The sequence below is a fragment of the Heptranchias perlo genome, chromosome 20 (genome assembly GCF_035084215.1).
Source record: "Heptranchias perlo isolate sHepPer1 chromosome 20, sHepPer1.hap1, whole genome shotgun sequence".
Lineage (NCBI taxonomy): Eukaryota > Metazoa > Chordata > Chondrichthyes > Hexanchiformes > Hexanchidae > Heptranchias > Heptranchias perlo.
In genome coordinates, this window is record NC_090344.1 from 15,685,954 (window position 1) to 15,712,633 (window position 26,680).

Consider the following 26,680-nt stretch of genomic DNA (forward strand, 5'->3'; position numbering starts at 1 on the left):
TATGATGGATTACACACTAGCAGAAGGTGACATTGTTCTCTCAATATCCCTGCTGTATGATGGAGTACACACCAGCAGGAGGTGACATTATTCTCTCAATATCCCTGCTGTATGATGCAGTCCCCATCCCGGTCCCAGATCTACATCCTCACCCAGAGCTCGGATCAGCCTCGACATCCCACTCGTACCTTTCACATGATCCTCATCTCCCACCCGAACTCTTACATTATGTCTGTCCATTGACTTTATGCCAGTTAGAAATTTAACAGAAATCAAGGGCAGGAGCAGATGTTTAATGAACACTGGATTTTGCTGAACAGCATTTAATCTTTGAATTATCGGTAACTGTTTTCCTTAAACCCCACACTCGGCCGCAGGAATAACTTGTGTGAGATGGGGATTCGACTGACACAAACAGGCTGATTTTTTCTGTGACGTCCTGATGGACTTTTTCCAAAAAGCAGAATCCAAATTGAGTTATATGTCATTTTGAAACCGATGTCCCTCGTTGGTTCCATGAGGCTTTCAGAGAAACTGGAATATTTGTGTGTTGGTGATTCTGTTGGAACCGCAATAGTCTGATTAAAAATGTAACTAAAACGGATGATCCCGATCCGAAAGCAATGGTGAGGACAGCAATTTTACTTAATAATAGCAAAGCACCGCAGTTCTCAGTCTGTTACATCAGATATTTTTAATATTCTTCATTAACAACATTTGAGTAAAAACAGCGACATAAAACGATACAAAGTTCATCAGCTGATAAAACAATTCAATTCAAAATACATTTTCCGCAGAATTACATCAGTTAAAAAAATTCCCCATGTTTATTTATAGAAGAAAGACATTATATCTATTTATTTTACAACAATAACTTGCTTTTTAAATGGCACCTTTAAGGTAGAAAAAAATCCCAAGGCGCTTCAAAGAGAATGTGAAATAAAGGCAACACAGAGTGAAGGAGAGGGAAGAGGAGGCATGAGACGCAGCTTGATCAAAGAGCCGGGTGCAACTCGGGGCGAGGGAAATTGATCCTCGGGGGAGTGGAGCGGGGTGATTCTAGAATATGGGAGCTCGCCGGCTGAAGGCTGAGGCGCTGATGGCAGATTGGACGGAGGGAGAGTTAGAAGAGATCCGAGTCAGAGGGCGGGGAAAATTGGGTGTCTGGGGTTGTCAGGCTGGAGGAGGTAACAGAGAAGAAGGTGATAAACCTGTTAAAAATAAAAGGGACCCTTCCCTTATTGAACAGAGATATAAAGTAAAAAGCAAAGAAGTTATGGTAAACTTTTATAAATCACAGGTGAGGCCCCAGCTGGAGTATTGTGTCTCATTCTGGGCACCACATTTTAGGAAGGATGTGGAGGCCTTGGAGAGGGTGCAGAGGAGATTTACTGGAATGGTACAGGGGATGAGGGAATTCAGTTATGTGGAGAGACTGGGGAAGCTGGGATTGTTCTCCTTGGAACAAATAAAGTTAAGGGGAGATTTGATAGAGGTCCTCAGAATAGTTAGGGGTTTGATAGGGAGTAAATCCGGATAAACCGTTTCCACTGGCAGGAGAGTCGGTAACCAAAGGGCACACACTTAAGATAATTATCAACAGAACCAGAGAGGAGATGAGGAGACATGTTTTATTTGCACAGGGAGTTGTTACTGGCCTGGACCGCTCTGCCTGAAAGGGTGGTGGAAGCAGATTCAATCGTAGCTTTTAAAAGGGAATTGCATGTATTGGAGTGATTCGGTTGGCTGCATTCTCGCCTCTGAGTTAGAAGATTGTGGGTTCATTCCCACTCCAGAGAATTGAGCACAATATCTAGGCTGACACTCCCAGATCAGTCCGGAGGGAATGCTGCACTGCCAGAGGTGCGGTCCTTTTTAATGAGATGTTGAACCGATGCCCCATCTGCCCTCTCGGGTGGACGTGAAAGATCTCATCGCACTTTTTCGAAGAAGAGCAGGGGAGTTATCCCTGGTGTCCTGGCCAATATTTATCCCTCAATCCACATCACGAAAACAGATCATCTGATATTATCACATTACTGTTTGTGGGATCTTGCTGTGCACATATTGGCTGCCGCACTTCCTATATTACAACATTGACTCCAATTCAGAAGTATTTCATTGGTTGTAAAGTGCTTTGGGGCGTCCGGAGGTTGAGTAAGGCGCTATATAAATGCAAGTCTTTTTTTCTTTTTGTATATTTGAAAAGGAAACAATTGCAGGGCAATGGGGAAAGAGCGGGGGATTGGGACTAATTGGACAGCTCTTTCAAAGAGTCGGCACAGGCACGATGGGCCGAATGGCCTCCTTCTGCGCTATCAGATTCTATAGATTGAGAAGGCAAATTTCATGGAGGGATTTTAGCAGAAAATAAAGCTGTCTTAGCAACGAACATGAGATAATATGTAAAATACCCACGGCTGTGGAGACAGTCAGTCGAGATTCGTCCATGATCGAGCCGAATACTTTAGGACTTCCGGTGATGAATTCACATCCGGTTGGAATATTTCAACCAAAATTCTGCCACGAAACAAAAGAAAACATGTTGGTAAATGAAGTTAATTAACTCATTCCCACTCTGTAAATTGACTAAATACAGACAGTGACGATCAGTCTTTATTTTAAACTGATGTGTCTCACATTCTCTGGGACATTTGCAATTTATGAATTTAAGACAATTTTAGACAGTTGATAACTTTTATGAAATTGAAACTCAAATTGTCCGCATAAAGAGGCAATGGGACAGAAGACTGAGGAAATCTTTCCAATTGTGGATGGCCGGTCAGGAGCTCTCACCTCACTGTTAAAAACTGTCCACTAATAAAGTCAAATCAATCTGGGTTATGGCCGGGGCCGACCGTGCCCGGGTTTCTTTCCCGCATTTCTTTTGAAAGGAAATTCTCCTGCTTGTTTATGAATCCCTCCAATGTCCGGACCATCCACCTCTGCAACTTGCTCTACCACAGACACCAACACACGCCCTCCACGTCTCTGACGATGGTCTGTTGTGAATCACCCCACTCCACTCCCCCCACTATCAATGTTGACCTTTCGCAAATCACCCATTTGCATTCAGTATTTAATTAATTCTCGGGATGTGGGATGACGCTGGCAAGGCCGGCGTTTATTGCCCATCCCTAGTTGTCCTGAGAAGATGGCGGTGGGCCTTTGTATTTCTCCACCTGAATGCACAGATCTCACTCTCCTCACTCCTAGGCATCAAGCTCCATGTTGGAGCACGTCCTCGGTCTGGACCCCAAGTGTTTCCCAGATTCCATGCAACATTTCCAAACCCCACCCTTTGAAAGCACCTGAGAACGCTTCTGTTGGCAGGACATGGACACCATTGTGTGCATCAGTGATGGTATCAGCTGCTCACTCATCACATGTAATACGGTTGACAGTCAGAGCCTTTATTCGGCCTCAAAAACCTTACATAACTGCAACCTCAACAGAACCCTGCCATTGCCCGAGTCTGATGTTTTCTTATTCCCACACTCATCCTTCAGTAAAGTTGTCAGTTTCGTGCAAATTGAAGCTGAATTTTGCTGTGGACCAGTGCTCACTGGGTTGTATCTGGAACTGGGACTGATATTGTCTGAACTCACTCACAGCTCGCACGAGGGGACGCTTCCATTACACTATTCAGGGCTGAACTTTAACCCGGACGTGAAATGTTACTGTCAATCCCTCACGACCACCGACCACCCTTTTGTTTCCAAATGAAGAACCTTCTGAACATTGCGCTGTTTGTTGAGCGAGTCCGGTGACCTGGCCTCAGCCAATCTTCTTGGCAACAATATGCAGCTGTTGAAGTCCCTCTGACCGAATTTTGTCTTCTGACCCCTCGGGTCAGTGCCTTTTGCTCCATTGTCTCAGTGTAAGAATTGAGTCTATATTATTCTTTTGATTTGTTTGGAAAATCCTTCTGTCAAACTGGAGAAGTAGAGAGATAGAGAAATAGATGTAGAAAGATGGAAAGAGAGAAATATGGAGGGAGAGAGATGAAGAGTGAGATTGAGAGAGACGATGATAGAGAGATAGAAATGATGATAGAGAGCGACATATATATAACTGGATAAATAGACAGACAGAGTCAGACAGAGATACAGAGCAAGAGACAGAGAGAGGGAGAGAAAGAGGGAGGGGATACAGAGACTGAGATTGCTGCATGTGGAAAGCCAGAAAGATAATTTGCACTTTCCTCCCCAACTTTTTTAATAATAGAATATTTCTGGTCAGGGATCTGTCAATAAACAGACTAATGGACTCTCGGTCGATTACTGAGAACTAACTATCTGGGCCGTTCTACTGAATTGAACTCACAGTCTGTGGCGGGGTGGTCCGCGGTCCTTCTGAGTGTGAGACGGAAGCTTCTGTCCAGCAAGGAGTCACAATGCGTGCTGCTCGGGGTCGCGCCCTCAACATCGGCACAACTCCCCCGAACTGGTGCTGGAAGGAAACGATTGTTGGGAATCAGAGAAGGAGTTTTAAAACGTACTTCAGAGAAAAACACAAACCCCTTTTTACACAATCATCAAACTACAGGAAGCAGTTTGGGACCATCGACAATATGGAATAATCCTCAGTCCTAGAAAAGAGAAAGCAAAGGGGTGATATATCGAATGGTTACAAAACAGGAGGCCATTCGGCCCATCGAGCCCGTGCAAGTTAAAGCCTTTGGGGATGCTGGGAATTGAACGCGGGACCTCACACATGCAATGCTATATCCCCACTGATCGAGGTATTTAAGATTATAAAAGGCTTTGACAGGGGAGAAGTAGAGAAAAGATTTCCACTTGTGGGAGAGACAAAAACTGGAGATCATAAATATAAAATAGTGGCTAGTAAATCCAATAAGGAATTCAGGAGAAACCTTTTCACCAACATGTAACCGTAGGCGTTAATTATTGCCGCAGGTATTGGCGAAAAAAATTGAAATTGCTTTCTCCGCTATTTTAACATTGAGTTTGATTTATTTCTTTAAACTGGACTTATTTCGTTGTCATGATAGCCGGTAATTGAGTGTGGTATGACAGGGTTAAGTGTTCGTCGGCTTAATCACCAACAGCAATTTTCGGGCTTTTTAGGGCAACAGGCATGAGTCATCCAATGGGAACTTTCAACACAAATTGTAAAACAATTGTACGAATGGCGATTAATGATTGGCATTGGGCTGGTGCAATTGTACAGAAATGTGTTTACAAATAAAGGAATGAGTCGGCAGCCTCCGAGCCCAGGGGTGAACTTACCAGGACCCTCTGCGCTGGGGGTCTGATCATTCAATGGGCCAGAATCAGTGTCATCGTAATCCTGTTTACTGAGGCGCTCTCTGGTCCAATCTATAAAAGGAAATGTTCATTTTAGCGGAGAACAGCGGTGGAGCCGCAAGGCGGTCTTTTCCAGACCATTTAAACAGAGTTTTCCTAAAGTAATGACGCACACGTCCTGACAAGTATTCAAGGGAACCCATCGGGTGGAGCTCCTGGATTCCTGATTGACATCACGGCCATTATTACAATCTGATGGCAAAACAATCACCATCACCGGTTTAGGGATCTGGGTGCGTGAGAAACTATTTTAGTTATTCCTGGCTCTTTGTCACCCTGTGTGTATCATTTTGTCGATGTTTCAAGCAGTGGCTGGTGCTTAATTATCAAATTCACAAAATATTACACAGAAGCTGAGAAATTACACACCGAACATAATATTTACAAAATATTACACAGAATCTGAGTAATTAAACACCGAACATAATATTTACAAAATATTACACAGAATCTGAGTAATTACACACCGATCATAATATTTACAAAATATTACACAAAATCTGATTAATAAGGTATCGAATTTCATTCACAAAATATTACACAGATATGAGTAATTACACACCGAATGTCATATTTATAAGATAATACACAGATCTAAGTATTTACAAACCAAATGTCACGAACAAAATATTACTCAGATCTTAGTATATAATGAGCAAGTTGATAATGTGGTGAAGAAAGCATATGGGATACTTGGCTTTGTAAATAGAGGTATCGTATAAAAAATAAGGAAGTCATGTTGAACCTTTACAAATCACTGGTTAGGCCTCAGCTGGGGTATTGTGTACAAATCTGGGCACCACAGTTTAGGAAGGATGGTGAGGATACAGAGCAGGTTTATCAGGATGATATCAGGGATGAGGGACTTCAGATTTGTGAAGAGATTGGAGAAGCTGGGATTGTTTTCCTTGGAGCAGAGAAGGTTAAGGGGAGAACTAATAAAGATATTCAAAATTATGAGGGGGTTTGATCGAGCCAGTCCGGAGAAACTGTTTCTTTTGGCAAGTGGGTCGGTAAACAGAGGTCACAGATTTAAAATAATTGGCAAAAGAACTAGAGAGGAAATGAGGAGAAATTGTTTCTCTCAGATCTGGAACGCACTACCTGAAAGGGCGGTGGAATCAGATTCCATAGGAACTTTTAAAGGCAATTCGGTATGTACGTGAAGGGGACTAATTCACAGCGTTATGGGAAAAAGCTGGGGTGTGGGACTAAATTTGACAGCTCTTTCAAAGAGCCGGTACAGGCACGACGGGCCGGATGGTCTCCTTCTGTGTTGTAAAATTCTATGATCTGAGTAATTACACAACGAAAGGACATTTACAAAATATTACACAGATCTGAGTAATTAGATGCGGAATGTAACAGTCACAAACTATTACACAGTTCTGGGTAGTACATACCTTCAGGATTCTGCGAGTTCTGGTCGGTTTGATGTAAACTTGAACTGGTATAATATTCCAGATCAATCTCTCCGCTATTAGATCGATAAACTGTCAAAACAAATGAGAACGGTGAAGAACATTTAATGTAAATTAAGGCTGTTAAATTCTTTCAAATACACAAACGCTGTCATACAGAAATCTTGTCAACTGTTCAGATCGCCAGCAAATACCATCATTAGTTAGTATGATACCAGAATACAAAGACAAAAATACATTTACAGTCTTCACACCTCAGAGCCTTTGTAATAAGTGTGATCATATTCATTGTATGGACTCTTTAACCGCAGTGCTCTCAGTGATCCCACCTGTGGGAGCAACACGGAGCATCATTGCCCTCTGCGGCAAGGAGAGTGTGATAAACTGCACAGTGACTGCTCAGAGTACATCGACACAACCTTCTGAATGAGAGTAGGGAAAAACACTCAAAAAAAAGCTTCAGAATTAGAAACTAGGAGGACTGTGAAAAGACAGGAAAGGGAGAAATATAGAAATCCCATCAAACATGAAGCTGACAACAGTTAATAATCTGAACAATCAGACAGCACCATGTTCACCGTGAAAGGAGGTGTCCTGTGAACAGGGCCGAATATCACGGGACTGGTCCCAAATACATTCAATGCAGCGGAGTTTTATTGGGGGGAAGCGACACCTGGACAGACAGAACATGTCATGGGGTGGGACTCACGCGATCCTCTTCCAGCTGTAATGTCATCGATTTCTTGATAAATTGGTTCACCCGGTCTGGAAATCGTATAACTGAAGCTACGATTTTTCACTGTTTAGGAGTAAAACAGATATATTTCATTCATTGTATTCCGGACTCCTCCCGACAGCTATCTCCAAGGAACAGAACAAAATCCACCGAATAAATGACCCCTGTCTTGTTCCATTCAAAACCACAAAATAGAATGTACTTTCAAGTGTGAGAAGGTGACTGATTCACAACTGGGATCGAGCATTACAGCGAGCAATTTACAGCCCCTTAACACACACAGAAAACTGCTGATCACCGAGGCTCTAAGATTAAAGGTACCTCTTCTTGATGACTGTCTCTGTTGTTGTACAGTTAGTGCAATCAGCACAAAAACCAACAGGGTTCCCAGGATGATGGAAACGGCAACCGGCGTGGATATTATTCCCCCCGGGATCAGCACATCTGTAACTAAAACAGACACGAGGACAATGATCCGACCAAAGCAGCGATTTCTCCATTGACAAGACTCAAATCTAACTAAGGTCGAGAGTTAATGCTGGATTTTTAGTCAAGGAGCAGAAAACTATCGCAGTAAATAGGAACTTTGAGATAGGGTCACAGCAGGAAGTTCTTATAACAAGGACAAGGATTGAAGAGGAGACAAACTGGCTGTGGGTCAGTTGATTTGTTGCATGTCACAATTGAAGGGGCAGTAACTATGGTCAAAACTTAATGAATTTAAATTGGGATAAAGCATGAATGAAAGACAATAATATATATTTGTATTTATTGTTTGCCCTATCAATTCGAAACGTTTGAAAATACTTGGCACAATGAATCTCCACTTGAACTGCCGTAACTGTCGGCAGAGAGACAAACGATAGGCGGAGTGACAGAGGAGGGGCAATGAGGAGTTTGATTAAGACAAACAGAGCGAATTATTGTGGGAACAGCGATAAGTCTGCTTCAATGAAACAACACTTTCAGAAAGGGGGAACATTCCTCCACTTTAATTGAGGCTGTTTGTAGGAAGAGAACAAACTGGAGAACTGGTTTGTTACAGGAAACAGGGGGAAGGGGATATGGTTCAATCTTAGAATGTTTGAAACAACAAACAGTCTCATCTTATCAGTAAACAGAGTGACTACTGATCCGGATCAATCAATATTCTCAAATTAAATAACAAAATAATTTCTACTGAAAAGTACATGTAGTTTTTTTGCAGTTTTATGGGGAGATGACAAAGCCGAATATTCAATATCAGTTGAAAGGAAATCAGCATTTTACACTCTCGCTTTTAAAATAGATAACAAGAGATTTCCTATGAAGCACGGAAATGAATACATGAAGGCGTCCATTGATTGAATAAACATGTTCCTGCTCCTACCAGAACACATCACACTGGCGACTTTGTGAGCACAGACCCGCTCAGCCCATGTTGATGACCGACAGTCCCACAGGAAGAGTTCGCTTCCCTTGCACTGGACTCTGTTCAGCCATACAGGGCCCTCGCCTTTCCCAAACACGGGCTCCCCGGAATCCGCAAGGGCGGAGCCGCAATCGAGCTGCCGGCACACCACACGGGCCTCTCGCCTATCCCAGGAATCGTCACACACCGTCCCCCATGTGTTATTGAACATGATCTCAACTCTTCCCGAACAGTTAGTCTTTCCTCCAACTAACCGTAATTGTTGACCTGAATATAGCAACAAATCAACATGAAGTTCAGTTATTTTATGACTCATTAGCGGAATCCCACGTAAAGACCATATTATTTAAAAGGAAACTACCTGGTAAATGTTCACTTGTGTGGTCAGGTGTCCCAGTACAAGAATGGAAACTGTCGCTCTTCGTTAACGATTGATTTCCTGCAGTACAAGACACATGCGCCAAATGATGCACTGTAGTAAAGATATCCATGAATGGTACTTGCACTGAGTAAACACAGGCTGTTACCTGAGCAAACCACACCGGCATCCTCTCTGTGCTTACAGTCATGCTGAGCCCATGGTGCGGAGAGACATTGCCACAAGAAGGACTCGTGTGACCGGCATTCAACGTTATCCAGCCAAATGGGCCCAGTCCCTTCTCCAAAATGGGCTTCGAATGGAATCTTGATAACTGATCCACAATCCAGCTGTTTACAGACCACCTCACCGTCTTTCTTATCCCAGTCATCGTAACAAACTGTTCCCCAGGATCCTCGATAGAACACCTCCACTCGGCCCTCACAAGGATGACGTCCTTTCACTAATCTGATCTCCTTATGCTCTGTGAATAGAAGTGAGTGTCAGTAACTCGACAATGATGAAGGAATGTTGATACAGCCCTCTGTCATCGACATCTGATGGGGTGAGGAAGGGATATTGATACAGCCCTCTGTCACTGACATCTGATGGGGTGAGGAAGGGATATTGATACTGGAATGTGTCACCAACATCTGATGGAGTGAGGAAGGGACATTGATACTGGAATCTGTCACCGACATCTGATGGAGTGAGGAAGGGATATTGTTACTGGAATATGTCACCGACATCTGATGGAGTGAGGAAGGGATATTGATACTGGAATCTGTCACCGACATCTGATGGAGTGAGGAAGGGATATTGATACTGGAATCTGTCACCGACATCTGATGGAGTGAGGAAGGGATATTGAGACTGGAATCTGTCTCCGACATCTGATGGAGTGAGGAAGGAATATTGATACTGGAATCTGTCACCGACATCTGATGGAATTCGCTTCACTGTTAATGTTTATAAATTCAGTCCTGGACTACAGGGGGAGAGTTTCAGTGAACAATACCGCCTCCTAATCTCTAATGACTCCCGGCCTTTTACCGTCTCGATCAATTCATTCATCACTGGCTCGGGAAGATGATCAAGTGTTTCGTCCCTTCCATATATGTACATCCTTTACCCGTTTTATATGAACACACTCCTGTTGTCTTTAGTTTCTTATCTGAATATACAATCCTTTCTCCTTTAACATGAATACCCTCTTGCTGTGTCGACTCACTTACCTGAACATACGATCCTGACATCTTCTTTATGAATACAGTCATGCTCTCCCCAAGGTGATGAATCGCACTCCCAAAGTAGCGACTCGTTACCCGTGCATCTCAGTTCATCCAACCAAATTGGCCCCGAGGCCTGGCCACAGGAAACCGGAGCTGTCGCCGTGAGTGAATATCCACACCCCAGTTGCTTGCAAACAACATCGGTGTCCAATGGATCCCAGGAATCATCACATACTGACCCCCAGGCACCATTGTAGTAAATTTCCACTCTCCCAGCACAAGGACTTCCGCCATCCACCAGTCTTATCTGTTTATGTTCTGTTGCAAATCAAGTAGGTTATATTAGATGTAATGGATTGAAAGAGCTTGATTAGTCCTTGCAACATTTCTACAAGTTGCCTTCCCTTTTATTCCACCAATCCCCCTGTCTCTTCTCCAGTATCAGCTGACTCCTGCAGGACCACAGTACAAATGAACGGCATTAGAAATTACCAACTGGCCTCTCCTTCCGTTCCGTACACTAACCACAGACAATCCGCAGTGTCAGCAACTCTCCTCACTACATTTCCGAGGTAAAAAAAGGTTTGCGATTTGTTCTAGTTCCTTCCATAGGCACTTACAGCACACAGAAAGCCCATTTGTCAGCTACTAGCCAGATAAGTCAACAACTGATCCCACTTTCTTTCTCTCTCCCAAAGCACTGAATGTTGATCTGATTCAAATGATGACTCACATTCTCCGTTAAAATGCAATAGTCTGTGCATCAACTAATGCCTGTGGCAAAGCAGTGTGTCCTTTAACAGTTTCCTGCAGAAATACATTTCTCCTAACTTCGAGTCTCAGACTTAAGGGACAATCTTGATTTGAGGACCACCACTAACTCTGCAGAGAGAGGAAATACTCTTTCCGTCATCACCCAAGCGGAACCCATCACAGATTTATGTCTATGCCTGTGTCTGTGTCTTTATTTGTTAAATCCACAATACCATTGGCCATTTGTTCTTTATTTAACTGCACACACAGTACCAAAGCATTATGGAGCAACCTTAATCACGCCAGGAACTTGGGCACGGCCAAAATATCAGTGTCCGTCCATGAGCACGGATTAATAGAAGCACAAAATACACTCTTTTCTGTGTGAAGTTCTAAGTATCGGTTCAGCCAACATCAATGCATTGAACGTATGCTTCTATTCATGGTTCTCCTCCCAAATGCATTCCCCAAATTCATACTGAATTAAATCTGCCACATATTTGACCATTCTGCAAACGTGTTTGTGTCCGCCTGAAACATTTTACTGTTCTCACTGTCGACCAGATCCCTTACTGTTTTATTGTCAGCCAATCTCAGTATTGTGTTCCCTTTTTCCAAGTCCAAATCATCCATTTATCAGAAATAAAAGTGGGGCATTAATGAACCCGGGGTGTCGGACTTCCAAACCTTCTCCAATCCAAATCATCTATCTATCGGGGATAAAAGTGGAGCATTAATGAACCCGGGGTGTAGGACTTCCAAACCTTCTCCAATCCAAATCATCTATATATCAGGAATAAAAGTGGAGCATTAATGAACCCGGGGTGTAGGACTTCCAAACCTTCTCCAATCCAAATCATCTATATATCAGGAATAAAAGTGGAGCATTAATGAACCCGGGGTGTAGGACTTCCAAACCTTCTCCAATCCAAGCAACGCCCACGCACTCCAACACTTAGCTTCTTGTCCGAAAACCACCTTTCTACCAATGCTGCTTCATCTCCATTTATATCATATATCGAAACACTGAAAATTTACGGCGCACAAGAATGCCATTTGGCCCATCGTGTCGGTGCCGGTCGAAATAGAACTACCCAGCCCAATCCCAATTTCCAACACTTGGTCCGTAGCCTTGTAGGATACAGCACTTCAAGTAGATATCAAAGTGCCTTTTAAGTATGATGAGGGTTTCTGCCTCTAGCACCTTTTCAGGCAGTGACTTCGAGTCCCCCACCACCCTCGGTGAAAAAATCTTTCCTCAGCTCCTCTCTAATCCCTCTACCAATTACTGTAAATCTATGCCCCCTGGTTACTGACCTCTCTGCTAAGTGAAATCGGTGTTTCCTATCCACTCTATCTCGACGACTCATAAATTTATACACCTCAATTGAAGCACCCCTCAGCTTTCTCTGTTCCAAAGGAAACAGCCCCAGCCTATCCAATCTTTCCTCATAGCTGAAATTCTCCAGTCCTGGCAACATCCTCGTAAATATCCTCTGTACCCTCTCAAGTGCAATGACATATTTGCTATAATGTGGTTACTAGAACTGTACGCAATACTCAAGCTGTGGCCTAACTAATGTTTTATACAGTCCGAGCATAACCTCCCTGTTCTTATATTGTATACCTCGGCCAATAACGGAAAGTATCCCGTATGCATTTTTAACCACCTTGCCTACCTGTCCTGCTACCTTCAGCGATCTGTGGACATGCATTCCAAGGTCCCTTTTTTTCCTCTACACCTCTCAGTATCCTTCCATTTATTGTGTTTTCCCTTGCCTTGTTTGACCTCCCCAAATGCATTAACTCTCACTTCTCCGGATTGAATTCCATTTGCCACTTTTTGCCCACCTGACCAGTCCATTGATATCTTCCTGCGGTCGACAGCTGTCCTCAATATCAACCACATGCTAATTTTTGTATCATCTGCAAACTTCTTAATCATGCCCTCTACATTTAAGTATAAATCATTAATATATACCACAAAATGCAAGGGACTTGGTACTGAGCCCTGCGGAACCCCACTGGAAACAGCCTTCAATTCAGAAAAATGTCCGTCAGCCATTACCCTTTGCTTCCTGCCACTGAGCCAATTCTGGATCCAATTTGACACTTTTCCTCGGATCTCATGGGCTTTTACATTTCTGACCAGTCTGCTATGTGGGACCTTGTCAAAAGCCGTGCTAAAATCCATGCAGACGACAGCAAATGCATGACCCTCATCGACCTTCCCAAAAAAATGAACCAATTTCGTCAGACACCACCTTCCCTTAACAAATCCATGCTGACTGTCCTTGATTAACCCGTGCCTTTCTAAATGATGGTTTATACTGTCCCTCAGAATTTATGCCAATAATTTGCTTACCGCTGAGATTAGACTGACTAGCCTGTAATCACTAGGTCTATCCTTTTCTCTCTTTTTAACCAACGGTACAACATTAGCAGTCCTTAAATCCTCCGGCACCACGCCTGTAGCCAGGAAGGGGATTGGAAAATGATGGTCAGAGCCTCTGCTATTTCCTCCCTTGCTTCTCTTAACAGAATCTGATACATTTCATCTGGAACTGGCAATTTATCTACTTTCAAAGATGCTAAGCCCCTTAATACTTCCTCTCCAACTATGTTTGTTGCATCCAGTATTTCACACTCTTACTCCTTAACTACAACCTCTGTTATGAAGACAGACGGAAAGTATTCATTAAGAATACTTAATGATACGATAGATCATTTACAACCAGCCTTCAGTGAGATGTCAATTTGCCAATTGAAGGCCTTTTTGAAAACCCAGCTACACTGCAAACAAATTTTTCTCCAAAAGACGAGGTGTGACGAAGATCTGGGTCAATCTCATGGGTTTTGAGAAGGTTTTTAAAATGAGAGAGAAGCGGAGAGACATAGGAGAGTAGCAGGAGATACCAGAGAGTAGCGAGTCAGCAGAATGTTTTGCTAACAGTGGGGCAAAGATGGTTTCAACACAGAGGATCTCGGTCTCATAGGGCACAGGGCTTGGGGATGTAGGATTGGATAGAGTTGCAGCTATAGGGTGGGATGAAGACGTCAGCATTTAGAGGCGGCTGCAGGAATATAAGTCTGATGCCTTATAGGTCAGTGTGGAAAGTGATGATGGGCAATGAGGACTTGTTATAGAATAGCATGGGCTGGGATTATATGTGGGAGGATCTGTTGTAGATCAGTGTGGACTGGGATTATGTGCGGGAGGATCTGTTGTAGATCAGTGTGCACTGGGATTATGTGTGGGAGGATCTGTTGTAGATCAGTGTGGACTGGGATTATGTGTGGGAGGATCTGTTGTAGATCAGTGTGGACTGGGATTATGTGTGGGAGGATCTGTTGTAGATCAGTGTGCACTGGGATTATGTGTGGGAGGATCTGTTGTAGATCAGTGTGGACTGGGATTATGTGTGGGAGGATCTGTTGTAGATCAGTGTGGACTGGGATTATGTGTGGGAGGATCTGTTGTAGATCAGTGTGGACTGGGATTATGTGTGGGGGGATACGTTGTTGAGCAGTGTGGACTGGGATTATGTGTGGGGGGATCTGTTGTAGATCAATGTGGACTGGGATTATGTGTGGGGGGATCTGTTGTAGATCAATGTGGACTGGGATTATGTGTGGGGGGATCTGTTGTAGAGCAGTGTGGACTGGGATTATGCGTTGTGGGGATCTGTTGTAGATCAGTGTGGACTGGGATTATGTGTGGGAGCATTTGTTGTCGATCAGTGTTGACTGGGATTATGCGTTGTGGGGATCTGTTTTAGATCAGTGTGGACTGGGTTATGTGTGGTGGGGACCTATTTTTCATCAGTGTGGACTTGGATAATGTGCCGTGAGGATGAGTAGCTCAGCGTGGACAGGGCTAATTGGTGGTGAGGAATTGTATATCAGCGGAGGCAGGGATAATGGGTGGAGAGGAATTGTATATCAGCGGGGACAGTGATAATGGGTGGTAAGGAATTGTATATCAGCGGGGACAGAGATAATGGGTGGTGAGGAATTGTATATAAGCGGGGACAGTGATAATGGGTGGTGAGGAATTGTATATAAGCGGGGACAGTGATAATGGGTGGTGAGGAATTGTATATATGCGGGGACAGTGATAATGGGTGGTAAGGAATTGTATATAAGCGGGGACACGGATAATGGGTGGTGAGGAATTGTATATAAGCGGGGACAGTGATAATGGGTGGTGAGGAATTGTATATAAGCGGGGACAGGGATAATGGGTGGTGAGGAATTGTATATAAGCGGGGACAGGGATAATGGGTGGTGAGGAATTGTATATAAGCGGGGACAGGGATAATGGGTGGTGAGGAATTGGAAAGCGGGGACAGGGATAATGGGTGGTGAGGAATTGTATATAAGCGGGGACAGTGATAATGGGTGGTGAGGAATTGTATATAAGCGGGGACAGTGATAATGGGTGGTGAGGAATTGTATATAAGCGGGGACACGGATAATGGGTGGTGAGGAATTGTATATAAGCGGGGACATGGATAATGGGTGGTGAGGAATTGTATATAAGCGGGGACAGGGATAATGGGTGGTGAGGAATTGTATATAAGCAGGGACAGGGATAATGGGTGGTGAGGAATTGTATATAAACGGGGACAGGGATAATGGGTGGTGAGGAATTGTATATAAGCGGGGATAGTGATAATGGGTGGTGAGGAATTGTATATAAGCAGGGACACGGATAATGGGTGGTGAGGAATTGTATATAAGCGGGGACAGGGATAATGGGTGGTGAGGAATTGTATATCAGCGGGGACAGGGATAATGGGTGGTGAGGAATTGTATATCATTGGGGACAGGGATAATGGGTGGTGAGGAATTGTATATCATTGGGGACAGGGATAATGGGTGGTGAGGAATTGTATATAAGCGGGGACAGTGATAATGGGTGGTGAGGAATTGTATATAAGCGGGGACACGGATAATTAGTGGTGAGGAATTGTGTATAGAATCATTAAAAAGTTATAGCTCAAAGGGGGCCATTCGACCCATCGAGTCCACCCGACTCTATGCAACAGCAATCCAGCGAGTTCCACTCCCCTCCACTATCCCCTTAGCTCTGCAAATGTTTGCCTTCCAGTTCCATTTTGAAGGCCATGATTGAATCTGCCTCCACCCACCACCTCGGGCAGTGCATTCCAGGTCCGAACCACTCGCTGTGTAAAAAAGTTTATCCTCATGTCACCTTCGGTTCTTTTGCCAACCACCTTAAATCTATGCCCTCTGGTCCTTGACCCTACCTTCAATGGGAACAGTTTCTCTCTATCTACTCTGTCTAGACCCTTCATGATTTTGAATACCGCTATCAAATCTCGTCGCAACCATCTCGATTCCAAGGAGAACAACCCCAGCTTCTCCAGTCTATCCATGTAACTAAAGTCCCTCATCCCTGGAATCATTCTCTAAGGCCTTCAAATCTTTCCTACAGTGCGGTGCCCAGAACTGGACACAATACTCCAGTTGTGGCCGAATCAGTGTTTTAGAAAGGTTCATCATGACTTTCATACTTTTGTACTCTATGCCTCTATTTATAAAGCCCAAGATCCCGTATGCTTTTTTAACCGCTTTCTCAACCTGCCGTGCCACTTTTAACGATTTTTGCACATATACCCCCAGATCTCTCTGTTCCTGTACCCCTTTTAGTGTAGTGCCCTCCAGTTTATATTGCCTCTCCTCGTTCTTCCCACCAAAATGTATCATTCCACATTTTTCTGCGTTAAATTTGATCTGCCACGTGTCTGCCCATGCCACCAGCCTGTCTATATCCTCTTGAAATGTATCACTATCCTCCTCACTGTTTACTACCCTTTCAAGTTTTATCCCAGCACCGACTCCGAGGGAACACCACTGTACACCTCCCTCCAGTCCGAAAAACAACCGTTAATCACTACTCTGTTTCCTGTCACTTAGCCAATTCTGTATCCATATTGCGACTGCCGCCTTTATTCCATGGGCTGCAATCTTGATGATAAGCCTACCATGCGGCACTTTATCAAACGCATTTTTAAAGTCCATATATACGACACATAAACTGCATTGCCCTCATCTACCCTCTGTTACCTCACCAAAAACTCAATCAAGTTAGTTAAACACGATTTGCCTTTAACAAATCCGTGCTGCCTTTCCTTAATCAATCCACGCTCGTCCAAGTGACTGTTAATTTTGTCCCGGATTATAGTTTCTAAAAGTTTCCCCACCACTGAGGTTAAACTGACATTCCTTTAGATGCTGGGTTTATCCTTACACCCTTTTTTGAACAAGGGTGCAACATTGGCAATTCTCCAGTCTTCTGGCACCATCCCCTTATCGATGGATATTTGAAAGATTACGGCCAGTATCTCCTCAATTTCCACCCTTACTTCTCTCTGCAACCTAGGATGCAGCCCATCCAGTCCAAGTGACTTACCTACTTTAAGTACAGCTAGCCTTTCTAGTAGCTCTTCTTTATCATTTTTAGCCCATCCAGTATCTCAACTATATCTTCCATCACTGAGACTCTGGCAGCATCTTCTTTAATGATAAACACAGATGCAAAGTACTCATTTTGTACCTCGGCCGTCCCCTCTGCCTCCATGAGTAGATATCCTTTATGGTCCCTAATCGGCCTGACCCCTCCTCTGACTACCCGATTACTGTTTACATGCCTGTAGAAGACTATCAGCGGGGACAGGGATAATGGGTGGCGAGGAATTGTTGTGGGACAGGGATGCTGGGGAGTGAGGAATTGTTGTGGGACAGGGATGATGTGCGGTGAGGAAATGTTGTGGGACAGGGATGATGAACGGTGAGGAATTGTTTTGGGACAGAGAATGTGCAGCCGAGATTTGGACAATGTCGAGTTTCTGGAGGGTGGAGTATGGGAGGGCAGTAAGGTGGCCAATTCATGAGGTGACAAAGTCATGCACAAATGGTTCAGAGATAGAATGACTGAGAAAGGGCCCAAGGGGATAAATGTTAATGAGATATAGGGAAAAAATTGCAATGGGGAGTTCAACTCCTCACCACATTGTAACTATGGTTTCCAGGAATATAAAGGTCCCCAACTTGCCAAAAATAAGGCATCTCTTTGTTATAGCGATTCGGTCATGTCCAGCTGTAATTCATAACTTTTTTAATTCTTCAAAAATCTTTCCAATGCCTTATGTATGCACATAAATAATCAGCTATCCCGACCCGATTATTTGAGAAAGTCATCTGATTCCCATTTCTAATTTTCTAATTTAACTTTCTCCCGTAAGTGTCACTTTAATTCCCCGCCCCCCATGGCTTCAGCCCCACCCCATCTCACAACCATCTCCAGCCCCACATCACCCCACACACCGAGAGTTTCCAGTCCCTTCTCCCCAAACTGTCAACCCACTCCATCTCTCAACCTTCCCCACCACCCCTCCCACACTGTCAGTTTACAATCCCCTTCCCCCATGATGTCCCCACACCCCACCTCTCACCTTCTCCCAGCCCCCCATCCCCTGTACTCCTTGTCCCTCTGATTCCGGCCTCCTGTCCCTCCGCCTCCCTCTGCCACACCTCTGGGCGCTCCTGTCCTACTCTGTGCAGCTCTCTCCTAAATCCGGCAAACTCTTGTCCACTTTAATACATTTCGTGCATCCCTCACTTCCTGGAAACCTCTTGCTTTCCCTTCCTCCTCCAGTGATATTTCTTATTGTTTATTGCAGCCAAGTCTTATTCTGTGCCAACTGTGTTACTAATCATGTTTTACCTCTAGTCCAAAGCCGACACGTTCCGCCGACCCTGGAAATATTAGTTTAGCTTCTCCAAATGGTCCTGTTAACCTATCCGCAAGGGCATTAGGCCATTTGGTTCAGATACAGACTGTATCTTCAGTACCTCTTTTGCTTGTTCCAGAGTTACTTCCAATGGCCCAAGAATGTGAAGACCCTCGCCCAGCAGCTAAACCACCCGCTAAACTGTCCAGACATCCTCGGCCTTACTTGGCCAGCGTATGGCACAAAGTAGTTCAAATATTACAATCTCAGACTATTGTCTAACTGTTTAAACTCTCTCTGGGACTTCTCAAAACCACAACTTGCAGCTGCACTGTCCCTGTTCAACATCTGGAATTCCCAGTCCAGACCAGAGAAGGTTAAGAGGGAGATTTAACTGAGGTGTTCAAAATTATGATGTATTTTCATAGAGTAAATAACGAGAAACTGTTTCCACTGGCAGGAAGGTCGGCAAACCATAGGATTCATTTTGAAGATAATTGGCAAAAGAACCAGAGGAGATGAGGAGGTTTTTTTACGCAGCGAATTGCTATGATCCTGAATTCACTGCCTGAAAGTGTGGTGACAGCAGATTCAATAGTAACTTTCATAAGGGAATAGATAAATACTTGAAAAGGATAACAGTGCAGGGCTATGGGGAAGTAACCGGATAGTGGTACTCATTGGATAGCTCTTCCAATGAGCTGCCACAGGCAAGTTGGGAAGAATGGCCTCCTTCTGTGCTGTATGTTTCTATACATCCTGGCTGTAATTGTCAGATTGTGGAATCACCCATCAACCGCATCCCGAATGCACTCAGCCTCTGATACTGTGGGACGTGACCAGGTTCTGCTCCAGCAGTAGGCGCCCCTGCTCCAGATATTCGTCACTTAGTGCAAGTGGTGCTGGAGAGAAGGGGAGGAATAGAGGAAGATGAGGAGGACAATCACCACCAACCCCCACTGGAACCTGTTCTGGCATTCAATTGGATCATGGCTGTATTGTATCTTAACCCAATATACCGGCTTTGGGCCATATCACTTGATCCACTTACCCAACAAAAGTCTATCTATCTCAGTCTTGAATGTGTCAAGTGACCCAGAATCCACAGCCGTCTGCGGGAACAGACTTCCAGGTTTGTCTTATCCTCTGGGTGAAAATAGATTTCCTCATTTCTCTCCTAAACGGCCTAGCTCTAATTTTAAGATTATGCCCACTCGTTCTGGATTCCCCAACAGAGGAAATAGTATCATTATCTACTCTTGGAATCCTTTATCATTTTAAATGCCTCGATCATCGGAACATAAATAGACCATTTATCCCCTCGAGCCTGTTCCACCATTCAGTAAGATCCTGGCAGATCTGTGACCAAACTCCAGAGACCCGCCTTAGCCCCATACCCCTTAATACCTTTGGTTAACAAAAATCTATCAATATCAGATTTAAAATTAACAATTGAGCACACATTAACTGCCGTTTGCAGAAGAGAGTTCCAAACTTCTACCACCCTTTGCGTATAGAAGTGTTTCCTAACTTTACTCCTGAAAGTCCTGGCTCTAATTGTTAGGCTATGTCCCCGAGTCCTGGACTCCCCAACCACCAGAAATAGTTTCTCTCAATCCACCCTATCAGTTCACCTTAATATTTTGAAAACTTTGATCAAATCATGCCTCATTTTTCAAAATTCCAGGGAATACAACTCTAGTTTGTGTAACCTCTCCTCGTAATTTAGCCCTCGTTTGGGGTCCAGGTATCATTCCAGTAAATCTACACTGCACTCTCTCCAAGACCAATATATCCTACCTAAGGTGCGGTGCCCTGAACTGATCACAATACTCCAGGTGTGGTCTAATTAGGGATTTCTATCGCTGTAGCATAACTTCTACCCTCTTGTATCCTAGTCCTCTACTTATATAAGTCCAGCATTCCATTACCCTTTTTGATTATTTTCTGTACCTATCCATGATATTTTAATGATCTATGTACATGAACCCCTAAAGTCTCTTTGGACCTCCACTATTTCGAGCTTCTCACCATTTAGAAAGTACTCTGATCTATCTTTTTTTAGGTCCAATGCGGATGACCTCACAGTTGTCTACATTGTAATCAATTTGCCATAGTTTTGCCCATCCACTTAACCTATTAATATCTCTCTGTAATTTTAAGCTTCCATCTACACTGCTTACAATGCTGCCTATCTTCGTGTCATCGGCAAACTTGGACCTGTGACTCTCCATCCCGTCATCTAAGTCATTAATAAATACAGTGAATAGTTGAGGCCCCAACACAGATCCCTTTGGGACACCACTAGTCACATCTTGCCAATTTGAGTACGTGTCCATTATCCCTACTCTCTGTCTTCTGCCGCTCAGTCAAATTCCTAACCAGGCCAATAATTTGCCCTCAATTCCATGAGTTTCAACTATGGCTAACAGTCTTTTATGAGGGATTTTACCGAATGCCTTCTTGAAGTCCATATAGACATCAATAGACATTCCCCTGTCTACTGCTTTAGTCACCTCTTCAAAAAATTCAATCAGTTTTATCAGGCATGACCAACCCTTTACAAATCCATGATGTTTCTCTCTGATCAACTGAAAGTTTTCAAGGAGTTCAGTCACTCTATCCTTAGTTTTATATTCTAGTAATTTCCCGACAACAGATGTTAGGCTAACTGGTCGATAATTCCCTGGTTTCCTTCTCTCACTTTTCTGAAAGAGCGGAGTGATATGTGCAATTTTCCAATGTAAAGGAACGGTTCTTAAATTGACAGAACTTTGGAAGATTGTAGTTCGGGCTTCTGCAATGTTCTCACCTACTTCCTTCAAAATCCTGGGATGGAAACCATCTGGCCTGGAGATTTGTCACTCTTCAGTGCCATTATTTTCTTCATTACTGTTAATTTGCTGACATTAATTATGGTGACGCCCGGCCCTGATTCAAAATTAGTTTCCTTGGGGTGTCTGGCATGCTATCCTCTTCCTCTGCTGTAAATACTGATGCAAAATAATTATTTAACATGTCCGCGGTTTCCTTATTTTCGTTTACAATCACCCTCAATTATCTATGCTGAAAAGAATACAAACATAGTATATGCAATCTCTCCTCATAATTTAAACATTTGCCCTGCACAAATCTGAAGGCTAATGTATCCTTCCTGAACTGTGATGCTAAAATCTGAACACATTGCTCCAGATGGGGTCTAAACAATGCTCTATGCAATTGAACCATCACTTCCTCCCCTATGTATTTCATCCTCCTTGAGATAAAGGTCAACATCCGATTAGCCTTTTGACTACCACTTGTACCTATGCACTAGCTTTTAGTGATTTGTGTGCCTGGAAACCTAAACCTCTTTGCTTCTCCACAGTTTTTGGTCTCTTCCCATTGAGACAATGTTAAAATTTGCCCTTTGAGATTCAAAGCGGATGGTCTCACACTCCCCTTCATTAAACGCCATCTTCCATAGTTTTGCCCAATCCTTCATTCTGCCGATGTCCCTTTGTAATTTCCTCCTCCCATCATAGTAATACACGACCACCGACAAAGCTCACTCCATAAAACTCACCCGAACTCTCTGCACTACCTCCCTGCCGTGTCTGAGTGACTAAATTAAAACATGTGCCTGCAGTTTGACTGAACTCACTCTAGCACCAAACTCCCAGAGAAGTGAAGTTCTACTCAATCTACATTCTCCTCTCTTCTCCTGTCTCGTCTCTCATGTTCGAGAAATCTACAAAAACAATCCAAGCACAAATACAGAATACATATGTCGAAATGTTCGCTTTTGATATTTATTTACCTGATTACCACTGAGATACCAGTCCATTGAAAATAATGGGTGGTTCTCGAAAGACCCCATCTGCTTCTGTTATTTCATCCAATGGATGGCGCTGTTACCTCACAAGCAATGTGTCTGGAAAGCTGGTGATCCTTGTTTGGCCGCGGGGTGGCGCTTTAACCTCGTTCAGACTGTCAGTGAGAAGGCAGCTGAAGAAAAAACTGTTCCACCCACGAACCGAGATCAACGCCAGGGGTGATTTCCTTGCACCGGATAATACATCTCAAGCCAAGTGTTTTCTTTGTGCATTATTTCCATAACCCCAACCGTTCTCATTATCCTTAAAACGCTCAAACATTTTGCCAAACAAGTGGTACAACGCCCTTGGTGATGCCTGCTGCAGTCGAGAGTCTGCTCCACATTTAGCGGGAAAATCTCTCCTATTCTTGCGCAATGTTTGTGAATTTTCTCCCATGTCGGCTCACATTCTGTGCTAAATAACCAATTTGCATCGAAACGAATGAACACTGGATCTACATTCTCTATTTCTCAGATCACTAATAAAGGTGGTTTATGTCTCCTCAAATGTCACCATTCACTCACCTGAACAGAGCACGCCGACATCCTCGCTGTCAGTCAGACTCTGATTCAATGTGAATGAGCTGCAGTCCCGGAGCTGCGACTCGTTTCCCTTACACTGGACATCATTCACCCACACGGGCCCTTCACCCTCTCCGTACTTTGAAGAGTTATAAGCGGATATCGCATAGCCGCAGCCCAGCTGTCTGCAGACCACGTTGGCATCATTTAAATCCCAGAGATTATCCCGCACTCGCCCCCAGCTGCGGTTGTAGTAAATCGCCACTCGCCCGTCACAGCGGCTTCCTCCATTCGTCAGTCTCGGCGGCCAACCTTCATCTGAAGAAGAATAAATTAATAACAGCGGATAACCTGAAACTCCCAGTTAGACAGGCGGGTTGCGCGCACATCCTTTCTGCCGTCTCCTGATCTCGGGTGAAGAGATTCTGGAGAAATACCGAGCCGAAACCAGCCGCTGCTCCGGAGATTGGGAGATAAATCAGAGGGCGACCGGCCCAGGCCGGCGGTGGTTGAAGTGCTGCGATCGATGGCAGGAGCTCGGTCAGAAAATGACTCCTGGCCACTCGCACTTTGCCTCATCCATTAAATGGAGGCCGGGTTCAGGCAGTGCTCACATGGTCATAACAGCTATTAACTGCCTCTCAGGTTCCCTTTCCCATAGGGAGCGGATCCTGAGTTAGTGACAGGATTTGATCCTTTGACATTGAGGCCAGTATAAAGGCTCTTTGTAAAGTGGATCACGGTGTCATGGTGCAGAGCTGCCACAATCAGGCCCTCACCATATGTGGAGAGTGGCGGGTGATCACTGGGACCTATATTTGAAGATAACGATACTTTTTTACAGGAAGTAGACACACAATCCAGACACAAGTAAACGGGCGATTGTTAGTTTCAGCACTGCCTGGATCACTACTCTGTAAAATTCATGGCCCTGTTTGATTTGGAGCACAACAGGTGCACCGTGTAAATCCGTCACTTGGTTACTGGTGTATTTCTGACCGAGATCCCCACTGACCCGAAAGGCACGAATTTCAACCGGGTCAGTTTCACAAGTTCCTCCCAGCCACAATTTTACAATTTCAACGGTCATTTCGACAAAGCTGAAAAACAATTTTACTCTCGCATCGCGGGACATAAATCTGTTCAAACAATAGGAACCAGCCAACTAATTATTGATTTTAGCAACGTATTCAAGTCAATTATCGGAAATGACGGGCTGTGATAAAGATAAAGCTCATGACACTAGAAGAGTGATCGTGAACCAAGGAGAGGACGAGAGGATCCATTCACTCAACATTACATTGTTCTCTATTTAACACATGCAGAAACGTGCAAACCAGATGTAAACTCATCTGGAAAAACATTTATCTGCTGCCGAATTAACGCCGAAGGTTTCCAGGAAAAAGCACATCTCATCTTTGCGATTAATTTTATGTTGACTGATACATTTAAGCCGGTAACATTTGTAACGGTTTAATTACGACCACAGGATTTCTGTGCTACAGCAACGTGAGATGTTGTATAGAATTTTTAAAAATTTGACGGCGCAGAAACAGGCCATTCGGCCCACCGGATCTATGCCGATGTTTTTGTTCCACACGAGCCCCCCAACCCCCTCTCCTTACTTCACGTCACCCTATGAATATATCCTTCTATTCCTTTCTCCCTCGTGTACTTGAATGCATCTGTGCTTTTTGCCTCAACCATTCCTTGTGGTAGCGAATTCCACATTCTATCCACTCTCTGGTTAACAAAGTTCTCCCGAATTCCATATTGGATTTATTAGTGACTATCTTATATTGATGGCCCCTAGTTTTATATTCCCCGACTAATGGAAACAACTTCTCCACCTCTGCCCTATCGAACCGCTTCATAATTTTGAAGACCTCTATCAGGTCACCTCTCAGTCTTTTCCAGGGTAAAGAGCCCCAGCCTGTTCAGTCTTTCCTGATAGTTGTACCCTTTCAGGACTACAAGTGTGTTCGAATCAAGGTCACATTTAAGTTTCACAAAACTTCTCTGATTTTGAATTCTATTCCACTAGAAATGAAATCCAGCTCTTTGTTTGCACTTTTTATGGTTTTGTTGACCTGCTTTGCTACTTTTAATGATTTGTGAATCTGTACCCACAGATCCCTTTGTACCTCTGCGCCATTTCGACCGCTATTTTTCCCAGCTTTACGTGGCCTGCTTATTCCACCTACCACCATGCACCACCTCACACTTGTCTATATTGAAATTAAATGGACATTTAAACATTCTGCAATTTTGTTGTATTCTTCCTCAGTATTAGCTGTCCACCCCCCCCCCCTCAATTTGGTGCCATCCGTAATGGATTCACACGGATAGATTAAACAGTAGGTCGAGCCATTTATTAATGAAACGTGCTGGAGTGAAACCCTTTAGTCTGATGTAGTTTAGTAATGAACCAATCTACTGACCAGCCGTCATTGCTGAATGAAAATATGAGATCGTCATCAGTAAAACTGGTGGATCAGTGAAAGGTGGAAATAGATTCACTGATGTGAGACTCTACTCGAGGGTAGAACAGTTGGTGTATTTCAGTTCAATAGACTGTGAGAACTCACCCGAGCAGATGACACTGGCGTCATTTCCATGTGAGCAGTTGAACTGCTCCCAGGATGAAACCGGACAATCCCACAATCGGGACTCGTTCCCTCTGCACTTGTAGTTCTCCTTCCACACTGGGCCGGTTCCCTTCCCAAAGTGAGCTCCTCCTAGGGTTGCGATCACTGCCCCGCACTGAAGGTGCTCACAGACCACACTGGCGTCTTCTAAACCAAAGTAAATATCACACACCGTCCCCCACTGGTCTCCGTGTAGCACTTCCACCCTGCCGGAGCATCGGCTCTCCCCATCAACCAATCGTGGGCCATGGTTCCCTGTTTTGGAAACAAATACAGATCGAAATAAATTATAAATCATACCCAGAATAAATACGGGGCGAACTCGAGAATAGGGGACAATAAGGTAAACCTCATACACAACTATCCCAGATCCGTATTTTATCCAAATTGTCTAAAAACAATTAAAATTACGACAGGACCCACGTTAAAAAGTTGTCCGATGAACACAAAGGTGACAGCTCGTCCTAGAAACAAACCTAATCGAGTTCGGCCTTTATCTAAAGGGGGTTGGAATACAAACATGAGGAAATGATGCCACAATTGAACCGACCCTTGGTCAGACCCCATCTCGAGTTATTGCATTCAGTTTTGGGCACCGCACCTCAGGAAGGATCTATTGGCGTTGGAGGGGGTGCAACGCACATTCACCAGAA

General features: G+C 44.0%; 1 protein-coding gene across 1 annotated transcript; it reads right to left on the reverse strand.

Moving 5' to 3' along the window:
- Positions 1-740: 740 nt before the first annotated feature.
- LOC137335940 (deleted in malignant brain tumors 1 protein-like) lies at positions 741-26,154 on the reverse strand (the record flags this gene model as incomplete). Its single annotated transcript, XM_068001451.1, has 12 exons — positions 741-2,520; positions 4,327-4,452; positions 5,253-5,342; positions 6,734-6,823; positions 7,461-7,550; positions 7,809-7,937; positions 8,857-9,165; positions 9,260-9,337; positions 9,426-9,740; positions 10,492-10,806; positions 23,383-23,697; positions 25,968-26,154. Coding segments are annotated over 12 exons (2,046 nt in total), but the record flags the coding sequence as incomplete, so codon positions are not given.
- Between the last annotated feature and the right edge of the window lie 526 nt (positions 26,155-26,680).